Consider the following 18,680-nt stretch of genomic DNA (forward strand, 5'->3'; position numbering starts at 1 on the left):
TCTGAAACCAGAAAATGCTTTATTGGAAAGGTACAAAAAAACCAGTCACTGCAGCTAAATTTACAGCAATAAATTACGTTGTGGCTGTCAAGAGAAAGTAATGGACACATACACAGGGCTATTCGCCTTACAAACAGGAATCCACATCGCTTGGTATATCAATAATTTATTTTATAATAAAAAAGCAGCACAAAAATAAATATTGAAATGAAATTACTGAGTAACCACAGAGGATAGAATGAGCTGGTGATAAAAAAAACAACTTAAAACAGAAGACTTCTATCATTAAAAAAATGAAAGCAAGTATCCACCATCTACGGAAACACCCCAGCAGACTGAAATACAGACGAAGGAAAACAAATCCACGTTACAAAAGTTTTTCGGTTTTGTTTTGTTTCTTTTTTCTTTTTTTTTTTTTTTTTAAATAAAAACAATCATGACAATGAAGTTTAAATGATTCGAGAGAGAGGAAAAAAAAAAAAAAAAAGAAATAAAGAATAAGAAAAATGCCACCTTCTCGTCCTCCCCGGGTCTGAGCCGTCCGGTGGCCTGACCGCTCCGTAACTCCCGTGGCATCGCGCCCGGCCCTGCCACAGCTTGTCCCCTCCCCGCAGCCGCTGTGTCACCCAGGTCTCTCTCTCTAAGCTCGCGCTTTTGCGGGTCTCCTCCGGCAGCCTTGGAGTTGGGCAAGAGCAGAGACGCTGGCTTGCTTCAAAGGGGTCTGGAGCTGCCCTGGAGGGAAAGGTTCCCCACTCCCAACAGAGAGCACAGCAAACGGGGTCTACAAGAAGAGAGATGGCCCTCCCCGGTCCCTGCCCGACGCTTCTCCTCTTCTCCTGCCTCCCGCCCAGCCCGCGGGTCCCCACCTCCCGCTGCAGATGGGGAGCGACCAAAGAAAGGCCAGACCCCAGGGAGAGGATCCCAGCGCTCAAATCCAGAGCCCCCCGCTCCTCAGCGGGGCCGGGGTGGTGGGGGGTCGGGGGGACGACACACACGCACACACATACACAAATTAAAAGGGGCAAAGAAGGGAGCCCCGGCATCCAAACTACTGCAGCAGCGGCAAGCGAGAGGTGCGGCGGCGGGGACGCCGCGGGCGCAGCCAGGTCCCCACGCGGCGCTCGCCCCGGGGCAGGCTCGCAAGGGCAGGACGGAGGGGGGGGGGGAAATTAATTAAAAAAAAAAAAAAAAAGAAAAACAAAACAAAACAAAAAACCAACGACAGAAAGGAACCGAACCCCAGAGGAATGCAATGCGACAACCCCAAGCTGGAGGGCCCTCCAGGGCGGAGGGTGGAGGAGCTGGGTCTCCAACGCGGTTCAACAGCTTTCGGGTCATTCCTCCCTCCACGTTACCTTGCAATTCTGATCCCTCTGTGGAAGTTTAGCCAGGACATTTCATTCCCCTCCAGGTCACCACCCAGGGAGCCCTGGACTGGCAATTTCTTTTAATAAAGATTTACAGTATCAAACTTGGAAAAAAAATTATTATTTTTTTTTTTTTTTTTACGAAAAATCTGTACGATAAAATGTATATAATTATATATTTATATATATATTTCTCTCTCTTTAAATATTTCCACGTGGTCCTTATGGATATCCAATATGGATTACCTACCATGGCTATGGTATCAACAGCTTTAACAACACCCAGGCCTCTTGTTCTTTATCGAGTGACCAGAAATTTAAGTGCCTACCAGCACTAAACTAGCAATCACTTGGACAAGCCTTTGGCACCCTTCCAAGAACTGGAAAAAAAAGGAAAAAAAAAAAAAAAAAAGAAAAAAAAAAAGAAATACTTGGCCGCGAGGGAAGTGCCACGTAAAGATATGTTTCTCAACTCATTCCAACAGCAAGACGACCACCCCGGGGAACAAAGTTCAGCCTCCGTCCCCCTCGGCGCGACCGATTTCCCCGGCGGGTGGGGGGTCAAGGGCAGCCAGAGGGTGTCCCTGTCTAACCAGGAATGTTATGGAGCTCTGGAGCTGTTTTAAAGACTGGAAGCATTTGGGCATTTTCAAGTCAACTGGCCTTTTTTGTCAAAAAAAGTTTTCATTTAAAGCCCCAACAGTGCCAGGAGTCTCCATTTTGTCTTTTTTCGGAGGCACCTGTAAGGTCTGGGAAAGTTTCCAATGTTTGCGAGCTGGAGAACATGAGAGGACCAGGGAATGACAGTAACATCTTTCTCTTCCTCAGCTTCTGCTGTGGGAGTCAATAACTGGTACTGATACACAGGACATCGATCTGCCCGTTCGGAGATACGGAGGGAGTGGAGGAGAAATGAGGTAACGCTAAGTGTCATCCCAACTCTACGGGTTGGAAAAATCACTTTTTGAAGGAAACTCCCTGCTCCCCTCCGTAAGACGTGGGTCTGGCGGGGGTAACGAGCCTTCGGGAAGCGTTTCACTTACACCCTTTCTGGCTCAGTAAGGTCACGGATGTCGATGTTGAGGACTGAACGAGAACCAAAGTCTGAGGTTTCTCTTTTCATTAACCTATTTCACAAAGGACCCTCCTGGGAAATCCAGAGACTCCGATGACAAGGTGAAAAAAAAAGAAAAGAGAAAAAAAAAAAAAAAAAAGGCTAGCTAACAACTTCTTCCAAAGACAAGTAGGGCTACACTAAATGTCTACAAACCCACTGCCACTCAAGGCGAGACAAAGCCTCAAACGACAAATTATACTGGGTGTCAGATGCCAGTTCACTGTCCCCTTTGCAACACCGGTGGCACTTGATTATTCTCTTTCAGTCCAAAACACTCCTCAGTTCTCCGTGATCTTTGTTTTCTATTCTGGAGCCCAAAGCCTCTAAGCTCTTCTCCTCATCTTAAACTTCAGCAATCTCATTCTCTTCTCACCTGCGTGACAACAGGCATCGTCCGTTCCACAAGTCTCTGACCTGCCCTGCAAAACTCACAGTCCCTTTTCTATCCTACTTCAAAAAGAAAAAAAAAAAACCCAAAAACAAACCAACAACAAAACACACAAACACCAACATAGCTAATTTTTTTTTTTTTTTTTTTTTTTTTTTTTTTTTTTACAGTGACCTGGAAACATTTGCCTTTTCAGCGCTGCTGCGCGACAGCTGAATCTCTCTCCTTCTGGCTTCCCACCTCCTGCCCATCGCCGAGCCAGAAATCCCTCTCCCAAACCCTTGCTCAGAGCCATACGAACGACTTCTCAATCCCAATTTTTTTTTTTTTTTTTTTTCCTTCACTTCCATCCCCTACACACATACACACCCCGGTTTTCCATCCTGCCCTCCGTGCGCCTCTGGGGATAACTCACCCATTCCCGAGAGAAAGCGTCAAGTTTCAGGGTCACATTCACACAGGTTGTCTGAACACTGAGGGTTGTTCACTCTACTCTTTGGATCCCAACTTCAGCGCCTGACGTGCCACGGAGAGGAAAAGTCTCTTCCAGCTCCCATCCGACCTCCCCATAGCCCTTCTCCGGTCATCAAAGACTGGTGAGCCCAGCTCTCCAGCTGGGACGTTCACCGCTAACCTACCAATGCTTTTGGCAAGGAGGAGCCTCTATAACTTCTCTCCTCCCGTCTGAACGCTCCTGCCCTCTCGTTACACTTCAGTGCTTTAAAAACCATCTTTCCGAAATACTCTGCACAAGCCCCTTCTCCTAGTGCCGATCCCACCTTCTCGCAGCCAGTTCTGCCGCCACCCGCTAACACTCGCAGCGTTTGTCCTCCTCGTCTCCCCCTCTCCCCCCCGCTCCATCACACAGCTCTTCACAGCATTTACTGTGCCTCCTTCCCTTAAGCTTCAGGGAATCCACCAAAAAAAAAAAAAATTAAAAAAATGAAAAAAAAAAAAAAGCCGCTACTTCAAGACCGCGGATCATTTGGAAGAAATAAAACTGCATAAATATACCCAATTCACAGGCACACCTTAGGGAAGGAGCTATCGGGAAACTCAGGCTTGGAATAAAGGAGGCTGCAATGTAGTTTTTTATAGGCCACACAGGTAATGGGGCGTATTAAAATATGTAAAATATATATTTTTCCATATTTTAACAGCATGGATTGAAAACAAAAGGTTATTCCTAATGGGTGTGGTCAGACCCAAGCATTAATCTCCATCGTCCTCCCGCTCCCATCCACTCATAGCAGGATGAAATCTAATCCAGAAAGCCTAATATCCCTGCCCTCGGAATATCAGATGGAAGTGGGGAAAGCAGGGGAGACCCTTCTTACAGGGAGTAGGATGCCACAAAAGGAAACTTTTTTTTCTTCCCCCCCCATACATTCATCTCACATGATGACTTCTACGGTCCATCTGTTTCCTGGCTCTTGAGCATCATTCACGAAGACTCCGGAGGCTCCTCAGGTTATCTTCTCCCAGTGGGAAAGCTGCCCACGGCTGAGAGGGGTTCAGGGAGGCAGGGGGAAGGAGGAAGCAGATCTTGCAATCGGTACTGCATACAGAGCTCAAATCCCGGACACGAGAGGTCGATGGAGCCACCGAGTCCAGACAGAAGCAGCCAGTTAAGTTCCCTTTGTAGGTTTGGAGTTTGGTTGGTTTTTGTTTTCCTTTTCTTTTTTTCGATTTTTTGCACTTTTGGAAGAGAATCGTTAAAACTGCCAATTCTTGATGTGACCAAGGACTCCGGAACAATGCATAAGAGCCTTATCCCCTCCCCTCTGAAAGGCTGCTAGTTCCCCCCACCGGGGGCACTAGGACGCTGCTGAGAACGGCACAGAACTGGACGAGATTTCGGCTGATTTCACAATGGTGATGACACTGGTGGTGGCAACTTTGGTCGGGGTGATGGGCCCTCGCGCCACGGTACGAGCAAAGGTCTGGAGTGCTTCGTACTTGGAGCGCAAGGCGTCCAGCTCTAGCTTCATGCTGCTGTTCTCTCTGGCCAGCTTCTCCACCTCTTGCTGCAGCTCGACCCGCTGCCTCTCCAGCTCCTCTTTCTGAGTCACCCGCTTGATGCGGCAGCTGGCGGCGTAGCCCCGGTTCTTCAGCGTGCGCCTCCGCTGCTTCAGACGGATGACCTCCTCTTTGGTGAGACCCCTCAGGTGCTGGTTCAGCTCCCGTACAGACATTGACACGAGTTCATCATCACTCAGCACTGGGGCATTCTCTCCTGACTCCTCCTTTACCTGCAAATACCAACAGCACAGGGGTAGCGACGACCCTTCGCGAAGGGATGCTCCGGGCAGGGAAGAGAGACGGGCCACCCCTCAGCACCGTGACACCCCTACCTGGAAAACACCCCCGAAGCGGTGCGGAGAGCACACGCTCCACTAAAACACCTGGGAAAAACACGACAGAGATCCAAGCACCGCTGTCGTCTGGGTTTGGGTAACCCCCTGAAGTCAGAGAAAGCAGTGAGCCTTCCTCACCCAGTGGGAACCGAACAGTAAGATTTTTAAGGAGATAAACGTAAAGCAAAATGAAACCTTTTACATTCCTTTGGCAGGACCTGGCATTCCTACTGAATGCTAAAGATGACACCTTTTCCCAGCATTACGCTGAGATGCCAGTGCAGCACCTCAAAAGCAGAACAGCCACTTGTATGGAGGGTTTAATCGAGCATTTTGTGGCTTTTCGTTGAAGACTGCTCATCTAAGTCATGAAGAAACCCAACCCTGCTTGGCCTCAAGGAGCACAGCCCGATTCGGTTTCCCTGGTGCCCAGGCCAGGCTCTGAAGTTACACGAGAAAGACACCAAGGCCTTGCGCCTTTTCCTCAAGCAGGTTTGCTGCCACAATTATTTTCAGAACCATAGAACCATTTAGGTTGGAAAAGACCTTCAAGATCATCGAGTCCAGAACCTTTAAGACATCATCCTTTTGTCTCTTCACAGATGAAAGAACATCTGGAGCGAAGAGCTGAGACACTGGAAAGAAACTGTGACAATGCCTGCACAAGCCATGGGCACACCACCACCACGCCGGTGTGTCCCAGGCGTTCACTGGCTCATGGATCTGAGATACAGCAGCTGAACACCTCCTTTCCCCAGGGCCTCCCAGTCCTGAAAGCAGAAGTACTTCATTGACAGGCCTGGGAGCAGTGGTTTCAGGATGCTGCTAATAGTCAAAAGTCTCTTGGATAGCAACCGACTTGGACAGACACGCTAGCCTCCACGCCATCCCAGAGACTTTAGACTTCTTCCTGGTATCACCAGTATTCTTCTACTCTAACCTTCCCTGTAGACAGTGGGAAATTGTATCGGCACCCATTTGTAAGTCTCTCGGAATGAAAAAGAGCAGTTGCGTACGACCGATGTCGTAGGGTTCCGCGACAGCCTCCCCTGCCACCCAGCATCGCCCGCTCGCCCTTCTCCCCTACCTTTAATGCCTTGTTCGGTTTGGGATTAGTCGTCATAACCTGAGCACAGTCTTCCGGACAAAACTGCTCAGAAATTGCAACTGGAAAAAGAAAACAAGATTTTCAGGTTACAGTAATGTCAGAGATGAAGGGAGGAAGACGATACCCAACACACGGTCCAAACCCCCAACTCAACCACCATTAAAAGAAATAACACACAGTTGTTTTAAGACACTGGGATGGATTTGGATGGACCAGTTCACCCCATCCAGATACAAGAAAGGGAAATTTGCGTTGACAAGTGCATTGCGTTTTAACGCTGAAGACCTCGTATTTTTCTATGAGCCAGCGCTGAGATTAAGCCGGGAGGGGGGAAAGGCCACCAGCTCACGTCTGTAATTAGCATTTCGGCTCACCACCATCCACCGCCCCGCAATATGCCGTCCCTTCTCACACGGAGCGCGGCCTCCCAGGCCCAGTCACTCCCTCACCTCCCTCCGGAGGAATCCCAGACGCTCAGAACAGCCTATTAGGGACGGAATTAAGAGTTACCTCCGCTCATAAAAGGCACTGGAAAGCCACAAGACAACAACTCCCTTCATTCTTATTTTGGTTATTATTAACCCGGCTCGAAATTGAATCAGCAACCCAGAAAGAAGCTGCCTGGTTCGTAACCTGCTTTCAAGAGCCGTCCCCACCCAAAGGAGACGCTACCAGAAAACCCGGAAAACAACAGAAACAAAAGCCCCCCCGCTTCCGATAACAAAGCAGGGCAGGAGTTCGCCTCTCCCAACGCACCAAGACTGTTGCTTCCCCATCCTCTCGGTCCCAGGCTGCCAGAGCTGACCTGCCCGATATTTCTCGTGACGTGGAGGCATGTCTGACCGACAGAGACCATCCCCTGCCGAGACGCTGCCCTTCACTCTCACCTCAGCCGGCGACTACGCCCCTCTGGTCGGTGCCCAGCAGAAAATCCACCTGCCCGCGCCGCCACCCAAAATCCTTCATCACCCCGCGGTGATGGCAGCACATCCGTCAGGTACCTACCGCGGGAGAGGCGGCCGCAGCCGTGCCACCATCACAGCCTCTGCCTGTCGCTCCCCAAACGGGGAGGGCGCGAGGTGCCGGTCCGTCCCCCCCCCGGCCCCGAGGCAGGGCGGCTTCCAGGGCTGCACCGCAGAGCGCCCAGCCTGGATGGAGGGAGTCCTCGCTCTCTCCCTTCTCTCCCCCCCTCCCCACCCTCCAGCCCAGCCCAAACCCTCCCCATTTCCACGTCTGCATCGTGTCACACATCCTAATCATTCATGAAAAATCCAGCCAAAGCATCCCAAGCATGATTCCCTTCTGATAGTTGCCATGGTGACCTTGGGAAAGTAGCCAACCCGGAGACAGTCGCCATGGAAACAGAGAAGCCCAAAAGCAATAATGACTTCAGGTCATGTCTGTGCAAAGACATCACGAGGTCGTCGGAGAGTAAACAAACTCATTCATATCTGCGAACGGGGGGCGGCGGGATCCAGGGTGGGGGGGCGCAAAGGTGGGGTGTGGGGACCAGCGGGAGCCGTGTGGGTGAAGGTGCCAGCTCAGCCCGCGCTGCTGTCACTTGAATTTTATCAGTGGAGACGCCTTACCGTCACACGACTTACGTAAAAATCAAGACGAAGAGCATGGGGGGGAAGAAAAAAAAAAAAAAAAAATCCCGTAAAGTGCAAAGCTGTGAGATAGTATCCTAGATATCAGGGAGTGTATTTAGGTGCCTCCTCTATTTTTAAGCCCGAGACAGCACGGCTCTCCATGTCTGGAGGAGGGACAAGGACAGCCGCACAAGCCAAGATGCTCCGTGATGAATGGACCACTTACAGCAACTGGTGTGCGCTGCGTTTTCTAGAGCATCACCGCGTCCTTCACTCCTCCCCACCCTGGGCTGCCTCCTCGCCAGAGCGGGTTGGGCAGGGGGGCAAGTCCTGGTCCCGGGCTGCCCCCTCAGAGGGACGGGGACGTGCCTGACCTCCGGCTGCTGCCCACGCCACGTGTTTTGCGGCAGGGCTGACCGCAGGCAGGAGCACAGGAGACGCGTCAGACCCCCCTCCACCCCGTCCACCCCTACCTCCAGGCCGGAGGCGCCGAGTAGGCGCTACCATGGAGGAGGAAGAGGAAGGAAAAAGCTCCTCGTCCCGGCGAGCTGAGGAGAGCAGAGACGCTGCCAGTGCGTAAAGGAAAGGGCCGGCAGCCCCCTCCCTGCAGAGAGCGGGCCGCAGGCAGTTGGTGCCATAGTTATGCAGTGAGTCACCAGCTGTTTACAGAGTTTGCGAGCTCACATTCCCACAGCATCAGAAACTCTTCCTTCCCTCGGCATCCCCCCCCCCGGCCCTACAAGGGAAGGGGCACGCTGCTGCCGTCCCGCCACCACCGGAAAAGGAAAGCCAAAACGGAGGGGGAGGCCGGCGACCGGCCCCGTCACACCCACCCCTTACACAAAAAGCCTTTTGATCCTCACCCAGCGCGTCTTCAAAGCGCTTTCGACGCCAGCCGATGGAAAAACTGAACAGGGCCGCTTGGCCACGCGGAGACGGAAAGAAATGTAAAACATCGCGGAAAACAAGAGGCGAGGGGTGAAGTTGCTGCGAGCGGGGGTCGGCGCTGGGGCTCGCCTGCCACCCCAGCAACGCTTCAGCTCCACGGGACAAACCCCCTCCTGGTCACCTGCTGCTCCGTGTTACCAAAGCGGCATCTCCTTTCCCTGCGCACCCCTCAGTGGACGGCACAGATGCCCCGGCGCTCGGTTCGGGGTCTTGTGCCGCACGCCTGGCTCCCCCTGCACCTCAAAGCACCCCGGAGATGCCGGCATCGCTTCCAGGAAGGCTGGGATCCCTCCGAGATGGAATGGGATCCCTCCTGTGGCACCAGGGACAATGCGCCAGAGCCACCGCTGGTACAGAGAGGAGCAAGGAGGTTCAGGGCACCGTCTGGAATGGCTGCGATGCCAGAGCCCTCTTCAACCAAGGGTGGGAGACGGGGGTCTGCCCCAACCCCAAGCGCAGGATTGGGTAGGGCGAGTAGGAGCACTCAAACGAGCCCAATTCTGGCACTCAGACACCAGTACGAGTCCTGTCTCTGCACCAGGTGAACCCACAGGTGTGGTACGGGCTCCACTCGAAACCCATATGGCAGCACTCGCAACCCTCACCAACAGTCCTGCGGGGACTCGGGCTCCGACTCCATCTCCCCACCTGCAAAATCCTCCCCATCAGGACTGTTTGGGACTATTCAGCCACCAACAGCAAGCAACTACAATTGGCACGGCATCTCCCACACTCAGAAAGGCAAAACCCCACGACAAGAGTCATAAACCCTCCTGCAAATGTGCCATATCCAGCAGCGTCCCATAACCATGCCGCACAGGGGTTTTCTGGGACCCTGCCTGCGATTTTGATTACTAGCACCCTTTTTAGTCTTTACCCTATTCCTGCCCTTCTTTTCTTAATTGCGTTTGCTGCATCACTTCTAAAATTAGGAGCTCAACTTTTTGGAGCAAGGACCGCATTACATCTCTATTCTGTAAGCCGTACAACACACTTTGAAAGCTACATAAATAAAGCGGCGAGTAGTAATACACCACCAATACACCAACCAGAGCAGCTCGGATTTAAAGCGAGTGTTTTGACTGCGGGTTACATAAAGAGCCCTTGTAATTCTGCAATAAAGTTACCCATTGACAGCCTTGCCAACGCCCTCTCCCTCTCTCAAGCAACTCTGACGCCCCTTGCAACATCCTCCCAAAAACCTGGGGGTCTCCAGCTGCCATCCCAAGCCTGATGCTCTCGGCTCGGACCATCCCGAGATCCCCCGGTTCCTCTGCTCTGAGAGGGGAAGGCGGCAGAAAGCCTGTCTCGAGCAGAGGTAGGACAGAGCCTTCCACACAAGGCTTGCAATTAAGAAAGAAAACATGCCAGAATGAGATTTCAGACTTTCCACGCTACAGGGCTTTCAAAGCGCATTACGCATTAAGGAATTACTATAAAGTCCCTGCCGACACCCGACAACTGCGGATGAACTCGAATTTTAAAACTCTTTCTACACTGAAAGACAATCCCGGCCAGAACATGAGTGCCTGGCAGACGGCCCCGCTGGTGTTTAGCTTCCATCCTCAGACACGTACAGCAAACTGAAAACATGCAACCCTCACCTTCAGCCAGGCCAGCGACAACTTCCAGAGGGCAGAAAAACAGCGGAAGGTTCAAGCAGCGATGGGGATCTCCGCCATCGACTCTCAACTCAGCACCGACAGTTACACAAGGAATACTCTGCTCCTTCCCAAACGCGGCGATTTAATTCCCAGGCAGCCGTTTACTTAGTAAAGTCACCCAAATTTCTCCTTTATCAGCAAGTTATTCCCAGCTCCCGAGCGCTGGCCAAACGGATGCGCCTACCAAGGATAACAGCAGAGCTGACAGGTGAAGGGAACTACAGACGCTTCAATCCTCGTCGCCGTGCCTCTGCCGCTCGGAGGCGCGACGCGGATTCCCGGCACATCGCAGCATGGCAGGCAGAGCACCATCCCTCTCCCCATCATTCAAAAAGCCATCCGCCTGCCCTGACGATCTTCACACATCCCGTAAGGCAGAGTGACGCTTGTCACTCATTCGTAATGGGAGCGGGGAGGGACGGGCTGACGGTGTGAATCAGAGAGTAGAAGCATATGCGAGGCAATATATTTGACATGGAGAGAGAGAAGACACAAGGAGGGGGTGAGTCACTGTTTACTGTTCTAGAGGAGCTCCACGCAGCCCTCGCCCAGCTGGCCAGCTTTCCATTTCCCTTATGGATCGGAACCAGCATCCAGCAGCAAAGGGGAGACTCGGGAACCTTCAGAGCGCGTTCGAGAGCTGCCAGGACACGGCTCTCTGAGGCGCTCTCTGGGGAAGCCTGGACACGGATCAGACAGTCTTCAGCGGTTTGGTAAACAACGCAGTCAGATGCTGCAGAGCGCCTGTGGTCAGGGAGCAGAGGATACGGAGCACCGGGGGGGTACGCTGGTGCGTCACCTCAGGAACTCCACCGAGGAGGTGGCTGAAGGGGAAAGGTATGCGGCAGCCAGCCCCGGTACCGACAAGCGTACAGCACTTTTTCCATCACGTGCTTATAAAAGGCAATGACAGAGCTACACCAGAATTACACCTCAGCATCACCAGCCCAGGGACGCGTCTCCCCCAGCCAGCCAAGCTGAGACACCGAGTGACAGCAAATAACTTGCTCGGCCACGCAGACGGGTCCTGGGGCAGAGCCGGGATTCCTAACCTGACTGCTCCGGACCCCACGTGCCAGCCAGCGAGTCGGACACCTCCACCGACTGCTAATAATGGAACATAACGGTAGTGCTACTCAGGGTCCTGCAATAGTGCAAAACAGAGGGATTCGCCACACAACCTGTCCCTCCGCTGGGGAGCTCAGCGGCAGGGTCATCGCTCTCGTCACTGCCTGCCCACCCGCCCCGAGTTCTTGTCAACACAACCCAACCCAACCATCGACATCGTCACAGAGCGCTGCATCGCTCTGTGCTTGTTTCATGCTTGGGAGCCCCTGCCCGAGTTTGAAGGTAGCCTGAAACAATGGCTCAGGCAGAAAGTGGAAACTGCCTGCTCATCTCTACGGGGTGCTGAGCCTGAAACTTCCCGATAATTGAAAGTGCTAGCGCCACTCAAGTATTTCACAGCTGGATGTTTACAAAAACGATCAGCGAGCGAGTTTATCCCACAAACCCCGACTGCCACGGGGGCCGGCGCTCCCAGCTGGCCTTTCCTCGCTTCCCAAACATCTCACACAGCTAGAGATTTTCAATACCAAGTTCTACAGCACATTCCATGCCATTAATCATCTCCCAACACTGAGGGAAATAAGAGCGTATCAAGCTGATCTGTATTTTTTTCCCCGTTCAGGAGGCGCACGGCAGTACCGAACTCCTTCACCGCAACAGATTGCCGAGACGGGCGACGGCACAGAAATGAGATAAAACATGACAAAGCACACTATCCTTGAGAGGCAAGCGAAAAAAACAGCGTTTCTGGTTCAGAAACACCCGCCAACAGGGTGGGAGCCTGGCGTAATGCGGCCAGGGACGTTCAACCCGGCTCAAGGTGCAAAGCCCTGCCACCCTCGGAGCTCGCAGAGAGCGGGCAGGGTGTCCCCGACGGCGGGGAGTCACCGCATGGCCCCAACCTTGCGGCAATGGCCCCGTTGCTGCCGGACGATGGTCCGGCACCTCCGGCGGGTCAGAGGAGAGCGAACTCCGGGTGCCGCGCAGCCCTTCGTCTCGCCATTGGGCAACGGCGGCGTCCATCAGCTCTAGGAAGTGACTTGCACGAGGAAGGCTTCTCCACGGCGTACACACGGAAGGGGAGAGAGGGAAAAGCGGAGGAACGCGCGCGCGCCCCGTTTTCATCAGGGAGGAAAAAAATAATAATAATAGAAATCACAAGGTAAATTCCCCCTCCCCCTCCCAAAAAAACCCCAAACCTTCTCAGCCCCACAGTGTCGGGCTGCGCTTCTCGACCAACACAGGGCTTATAAAGAGTGAAAGTGCAAGGAAAAATGAAAAGAAAAAAAAAAATATGAAAAAAGGCATGTGGCTCGCTGGGGGGAACCACTTTCACCAGTTCCGCCGTCCCAGGACCAGGCTGGGGGCGTGAAATTAAGGCTTTTTCCACCCCCCTCCCCATTTTCTGTAACAACTTGGCCCAAAGGAGGAAAGTGTGGGGGGTGTGTTGGGGGGGGTGGGGGGGGTGGGAGCGGAGGGGGGAGTTCCAAATTGGAGCCCTCGTGGCCTGATTTTCGGCGGAACCCGTGAAATAAATCCCGCGAGGGAGGAAGAGGGGGAGGAAGGTCTTTCTCCAACAGACCCAGGGGCGGGGGGGGTGGGGACCCCTGCCGGTACCGAGGGGCCGCTCAGCAGGCACGGACAAGGTTCCCCCCCCCCTCGCCCCCCAAAACCGTGTTCTTGGGCGGGGGGGCGGCAACCACGTGCCCGCCGCCGTGGTGACTCAGCACTTTTCTCTCCGCACGACCGCGCCCAACCGGACCGAACCCCCCCTCAAAAAACCGCCACCGACCCCCCCCACACTTCCACAACGCCACCCCCCCCCCATTCGCGCCCGGGCGGGTCCTCACCTGCGGCACCTCACCGCCCGCGGGGGGGCGGTGGGAAAAAGGGGACGGGGAAGGGGGGGAGGGGGGGGGGTCGTTGGGGGGGTGTCGGTGTCACCGGGGAAAGGGGAGGGGGGGGGTCGGTGCGCGGTTCCTTCTGTCCCTTTCCTTTGCCAGCGAGTCTCGCGGACAACAACAAGCGCGGGGCGCGCCCCCCCCCCTTTTCCCCCCCCCCCGTTCTCCTCCTCCTTTCGCCGCGCCGCGCCGCCGACCAACCAGCGCCCCCGCCGCTTCCGGCATGGCCGCGTCAACGCCGCGCGTCACCACGCCGCGGCGCCGCCCCATTCACCCCAACGCGGCACCGCCCCATTCACGGCGGCACCTCCCCATTCACGGCACCGCCCCATTCACCCCGACGCGGCGCAACCAACCCCGCCTCCGCCTCCGCTCCCTTCCCGGCCCCGCCCCGCCCCGCGTCGTTCATTCATGGCGCGGGGAGGAGGGGGCGGGGCTACGCCGAGGCCCCGCCCCGCGGGCCGGAGCGCTGGGAGGGTGGAGAGGGAGCGGCGTGGCCGTGGGGTTTTACACACACCCCACTCACACACACCCCACACGCACACCGGAGCGTGTCCCGCACACTGTGAGGCTCTTGGGGGTGCTCAAGGGGCTGTTCTGGTCCCCGGTGCTTCGTGGCGGTGGGGGCGGTGTTGCCGTGGGGTTTTACACACACGGACACAGGCGTGGTCATGGGGTTTTACCCACACCCACCCACCCGCCACGAGTGGGGAACGTGTCCCGGACACCGTCAGGTTCTCGGTTGTGCTTAGGGTGTTATTTTGGTCCTTGGTGCTCCATGACTTGGGGGGCGCGGTGTGGCAGTGGGGTTTTACACACAGCCCACACACACGGGTGGGAACTGTGTCCCGGACACCGTGAGGCTCTCGGGGGTTTTCAAGGGGCTGTTCTGGTCCCCGGTGCTTCGTGGCGGTGGGGGCGGCATCGCTGTGGGGTTTTACACGCACACACCCCACACACAAGTGGGTGGGGAATGTGTTCCAGACACTGTGAGGCTCTTGGGGGTGCTCAGGGAGGTATTTTGGTCCCCAGGTCTCCGTGGCAGGGGGTCGTGGCATGGCCATGGGGCTTTAAACCCCTCCCTACATGTGGGTGGGTGAGTTTGCAGTGGGGGAATGTGTCCCGGACACCATGAGGCTCTTGGGGGTGTTCAGGGGGCTGTTCTGCTCCCCAGCAGTCCATGGCAGGGGGATGTGGTGTGGCCGTGGGGTTTTACACCCCCATACACACGGGTGGGGAATGTGTCCCGGACACTGTGAGGCTCTAAGGGATGCTCAGAGGGCTATTTTGGTCTCCAGTGCTCCATGGCAGGGCTTGTCCCTCTCTGCCAGGCACAGGACCAGCCTTTGCCCCCAACACCGCCAGGTCCCAGAGCTTCTCCCCGGTCCCAAGCGCAGCTGCAGGGCCAAATCCTGCGCCAGGGCCAGATCTAGCACCCAGCCTTGTGCTTTCCTTGTGCAATTGCCAGAGCTGCTAACACAACTCCCTGACCCCAATGGTGCGAGTGGCGTTTTGGAACCCGTCAGCATCCAACAATGATGAAAATGCATCGAAAATTGTAATAACAGGGGTGGTTGACCAAACCAAACTGCCTTCATCGAAACCGGGCTCCCTTTGATATTTTTTTTGTTCATAACTATATTAGAAAGTCTTTGTTGGGCCTGTGCAATTTGTGCTTTCCAGCCTCAGGGCCAAATATCCTGGTTGGAGCAGGTCTAAGGCTTTCATGGCTCCCTTTGCACAATGTGAGCTGCAAAACATGGCAAGCCCCACGTCTGCCACAGCCCCGCAGGGCCATGCGGCCGGAGCGAGCCCTGGCTGAAGCTGGGTTTGGGCAGATGCACCACCCCGCTGTTAAGAAACCCCTGTTATTTATTGGAACTGAGCTAATGAGGTTGGTTCAATCTCCCAGGCGATGGCACGAAGCTGCTGCCCAGTGTGACTGCAACGTCGGCCTTCACCTCTCCCAGATTTGCAGACTCCAGTTGAAAACCTGCCCCGGGTGCTGGGTCCTCATTGATGCCTTTGAGGTTTGTCTCCAGATCTCCTTTACGTCCTGAGGGGGGGTGGGTTCTGGTGGCTCAGAGAGCCAAGAGAAGCAAGGAGAAGGGTGCTGGTGGTGGGACCCTTGGGGCCACCTGCCCCTGTGACCTCCCTGGGTGGTAGTAACCACGAGTGGCTGGAGGGGTCCAGCATCATCCAGGGCGGACATCCACAAGATGGTGGTCCCCGAATGCAGGAGGGATGGGCTGGCTGCACCCTCGGCGGGGGTCTCACCCTCCGTGGTGACAGTCACACGTGTGGGTCTCGCTAGAATTGAGGTATTTTCTCCTGTCTTTGCAATAACATGGACCTGACTGATCGCATATGGCATGGGAGGGTCAGGTCGCCTGAAATTCTGTTTCTGGGTGAATCGGCCTGTTCACAACAGCTCTTACTTTTTGTTTTCATTCCGTGGGGAAAGCAACTCTGCTCCAAAGGTCTGTTGTCCTTTGCTGCTGACCTTTAGACTGCAGCAGCCTTCGATAGTAAACAACGAGCAGCTCTTCAGTCCCCTGAGAGTGGGAAAGCCTGGGCAGGGAACCTGCAATTATATACACTCGTTAATCAGATGAACAGGAGTGCATGGGAGAAAGGGCCTCTGGTGAAAACCTGGGTGGGAAAAGGGCTTTGTTTTGGGAAGTGTGGGATTTTGGGGGTCCAGCCCACCTGCTGTGTGCTCAAAACATGTCCAGCGTCACGATTCCCTGAAGCCACGGTGTGGGATTCAGCGCAGACACCTCTTTCACGATGCTTTGGGTAACGCGCTTTCACCTTAAAAGAGGGGTAGAGGCATCAATACTCCGGGTTTTGAGACCCTGTGTCCATCCAGGCTGGGGGAAACCTAAAAAATCACTAATCTCCCATATTTTCCACCTCGGGGCTTTTGAAGAGCATTGAGTGTAGATACATATACTTAAAAACAAACAAACGAACAAAGAAAAAACAAAGCACACAAACCAGAGGAGCGAGCGGCGGAGAAGCGGCCAGAGAGGCGTGTGCTGGAGGCGCCGCTACTAGAGAGGAGCGGTAGGAGCCGGAGCGTCTTGTAGGGTTTTTACGGCGGAGCTGCAGCGGCTGGGAGCCCTGCCTGCTGCCTGCCCGCTGCCTGCTGCCTGCCCGCTGCCTGCCGCCCGCCCGCAGCCACAATGTCAAGAGGAGACACGTGTATGTAAGCGCCTGCCATGGCCGGAGCGGGGCCCAGGCAGGCCGGGCAGGGGGGTCCCGTGGCGCGATGCCTCCCACAACTGGGCTGGGGACCCCCCAGCTGTAGGCACTGGTTGTGTGTCCCCCCCTCCAAGTGCCACTGCTGCGAGGTGGCATCGCGGGGCGGCCTGGCATGAGCATGGGTGCATGGGCTGGTGGCATGTCAAGGTCCCTGGGGTTCGCATGCCGGGGGCGAGGGTGCTGGCCGGCCACGGGGGGTGGGTGCTGCCACCCCCGGGGACACCCACGCGTGGGGAAGCCACCGGGGGTTGCATAAGGCTGAGGCGCTGCGTGGGTCAGGGGCAGGTGCTCAGGGGCGGCTTCAGAGCCAGGCCCCAGTGGGTTGAGCCATTTTGGTGCCAGAGCTGCGGGGAGGGCTGCCAGGGAATAAAATCTGCTTTTTGGGGAGAGCCGTTTCGCTGAGCTTTTGCCGATCACAGGGCGGCAGTGAGCAGGGTCCGAGTGCCTCTGGCTTGGGCAGGGGATGGCAAGAAGAAAGTTGTGTCTCTTATTTAAGGTGCTGGGATCTCCTAAGCATGGGGGGCTCTTTTGCTTACGGTCCGGGAGATGTTTGCCTGAGAGGTTGTTAAAATCAGATTTTGTCAGTGGGAGGCAAAACCTGACAGCATATTCCCTGCCATCCCTTGCCCAGCCCTCCCGGGGGCTGAAACCTCTGACTCAGGGCTTTGGGTGCTGGCGGGGGATGCTCGGAGAAGGGGATGCTCGGAGCAGGGGATGCTTGGAGAAGGGGATGCTTGGAGCAGGGGATGCTCGGAGAAGGGGATGCTTGGAGCAGGGGATGCTCGGAGCAGAGGGTGCTCTGCACCTTGGAGCCGCGGTTCCCAGCACCGCGGCTCCACTCCGACGGGCAGAGGGAGCTCGGTTTTGCTTGCAGCTTCCAGAAACGCTGCAGCCCGTAAATTCAGACCTGGGAAAAACTCCTTGAGGGGCTGCTCTGCCACCCCCCGCAAGCAGGTGGGGTTCAGACGGGTGTCACTTTGTCCCTTGGGGCTGCAGGAGAGTTGTGAGGCATCGATCCTGGCAAAGCCACCCTTTGCCGAGTTTGCTGTGTGCATCTAAGCCAAGGGCGTAGACATCAGGGTGCAGGGTGCCGAGGCGGGGAGAGGCGGGCAGGCTCTGCCTGAACCGCGGGCATCGGGAGCGGGGCAGCCATCCTTGAGGCTCAGGCGAGCTTTCCGCCTCTCCGACTCCTTCACACCTGCCTCCATCTCCCCCTCGCTCCAGCGCCAGGACGATGAAGTCGTACCAGAAGCTGAGGACGGCGGGGCCGCAGCCGGCGGCATGCCGGGTGGAGGAGGAAGGAGCCGGCCCGATGCCCGCCGGCTGTGGGAAGCTGGCCCCGTGGTGGGTGGGCAGCGGGCTGCTGGTGGCCGCCGTGCTGCTGAGCGCCATCACTGTCTGGGTGCTGCGGCAAGTATCGGGGGGCTGGCCCGGACCCGCGCTGCCCCCCAAATGTCTGCTGGTACCCGAAAGCCACCGCTTTGACTGCTACCCGGAGCGACAGGTGGTGGTCACCCAGGAGCTCTGCGAAAGCCGGGGGTGCTGCTTCATCGAGACCCCTCCGCCAGCGGGGGCCAAGCGGGGGGTGCCCTGGTGCTTCTACCCCCCCGACTTCCCCAGCTACACCCTGGAGAGCCTCAACCAGACGGCGCTGGGCATGGTGGGGCTGCTGGTGCGGAGGGAGAAGGCCTATTACCCCCGGGACATCGAGAGGTTGAGGCTGGACGTGGAGTTTGAGACAGACACGCGGCTGCACATCAAGGTGAGCTCCCCATGGTTGCCCTCCAGAGCTCGTGACCATGCTCCTGCACCCCTGCACCCTCTGTCCCACCTCTGTAGGGGACCATCCCCTGCTCAGACCGGGACCAGCAGCTACCGTGCTCCAGGCAAGCCTGTATGTGGC

At 55.7% G+C, this 18,680-nt stretch overlaps 2 protein-coding genes across 11 annotated transcripts in view; one reads left to right on the forward strand and one right to left on the reverse strand.

The window, feature by feature from the left end:
* MAFK (MAF bZIP transcription factor K) lies at positions 1-13,727 on the reverse strand. 7 transcript variants are annotated; one of them, XR_010072172.1, is made up of 3 exons: positions 6,317-6,396; positions 4,260-5,124; positions 1-3,776 (listed from the first exon to the last, which is right to left on the reverse strand). XR_010072172.1 is itself a non-coding variant. In XM_063343178.1 (3 exons), exons 2-3 carry the CDS (start codon positions 6,350-6,352, stop codon positions 4,690-4,692), a joined length of 471 nt encoding a protein of 156 aa, XP_063199248.1. In that variant the 5' UTR covers positions 6,353-6,396; positions 13,712-13,727; the 3' UTR covers positions 3,984-4,689. The 7 variants fall into 7 exon arrangements, 6 of the variants coding, with proteins under 6 accessions (XP_063199248.1, XP_063199245.1, XP_063199247.1 ...); XM_063343178.1 differs by lacking the exon at positions 1-3,776 and adding an exon at positions 13,712-13,727 and having other exon boundaries at positions 3,984-5,124; XM_063343175.1 differs by lacking the exon at positions 1-3,776 and adding an exon at positions 13,460-13,704 and having other exon boundaries at positions 3,984-5,124.
* LOC134519261 (lysosomal alpha-glucosidase-like) overlaps positions 12,636-18,680 on the forward strand; it is a 15,551-nt gene continuing 9,506 nt past the window's right edge. The window contains exons 1-3 of one of the 4 annotated variants that reach the window (XM_063343169.1): positions 12,636-12,771; positions 15,423-15,540; positions 18,002-18,539. In XM_063343169.1, coding sequence (XP_063199239.1) covers positions 15,530-15,540; positions 18,002-18,539 — 549 coding nt within the window. In that variant the 5' untranslated portion in view covers positions 12,636-12,771; positions 15,423-15,529. Of the gene's footprint in view, positions 12,772-15,422; positions 15,541-16,530; positions 16,722-18,001; positions 18,540-18,680 lie in introns of those variants that run through there. The other 3 variants (XM_063343171.1, XM_063343170.1, XM_063343168.1) reach the window with 3 other exon arrangements.

Source organism: Chroicocephalus ridibundus, chromosome 8 (assembly GCF_963924245.1).
Source record: "Chroicocephalus ridibundus chromosome 8, bChrRid1.1, whole genome shotgun sequence".
Lineage (NCBI taxonomy): Eukaryota > Metazoa > Chordata > Aves > Charadriiformes > Laridae > Chroicocephalus > Chroicocephalus ridibundus.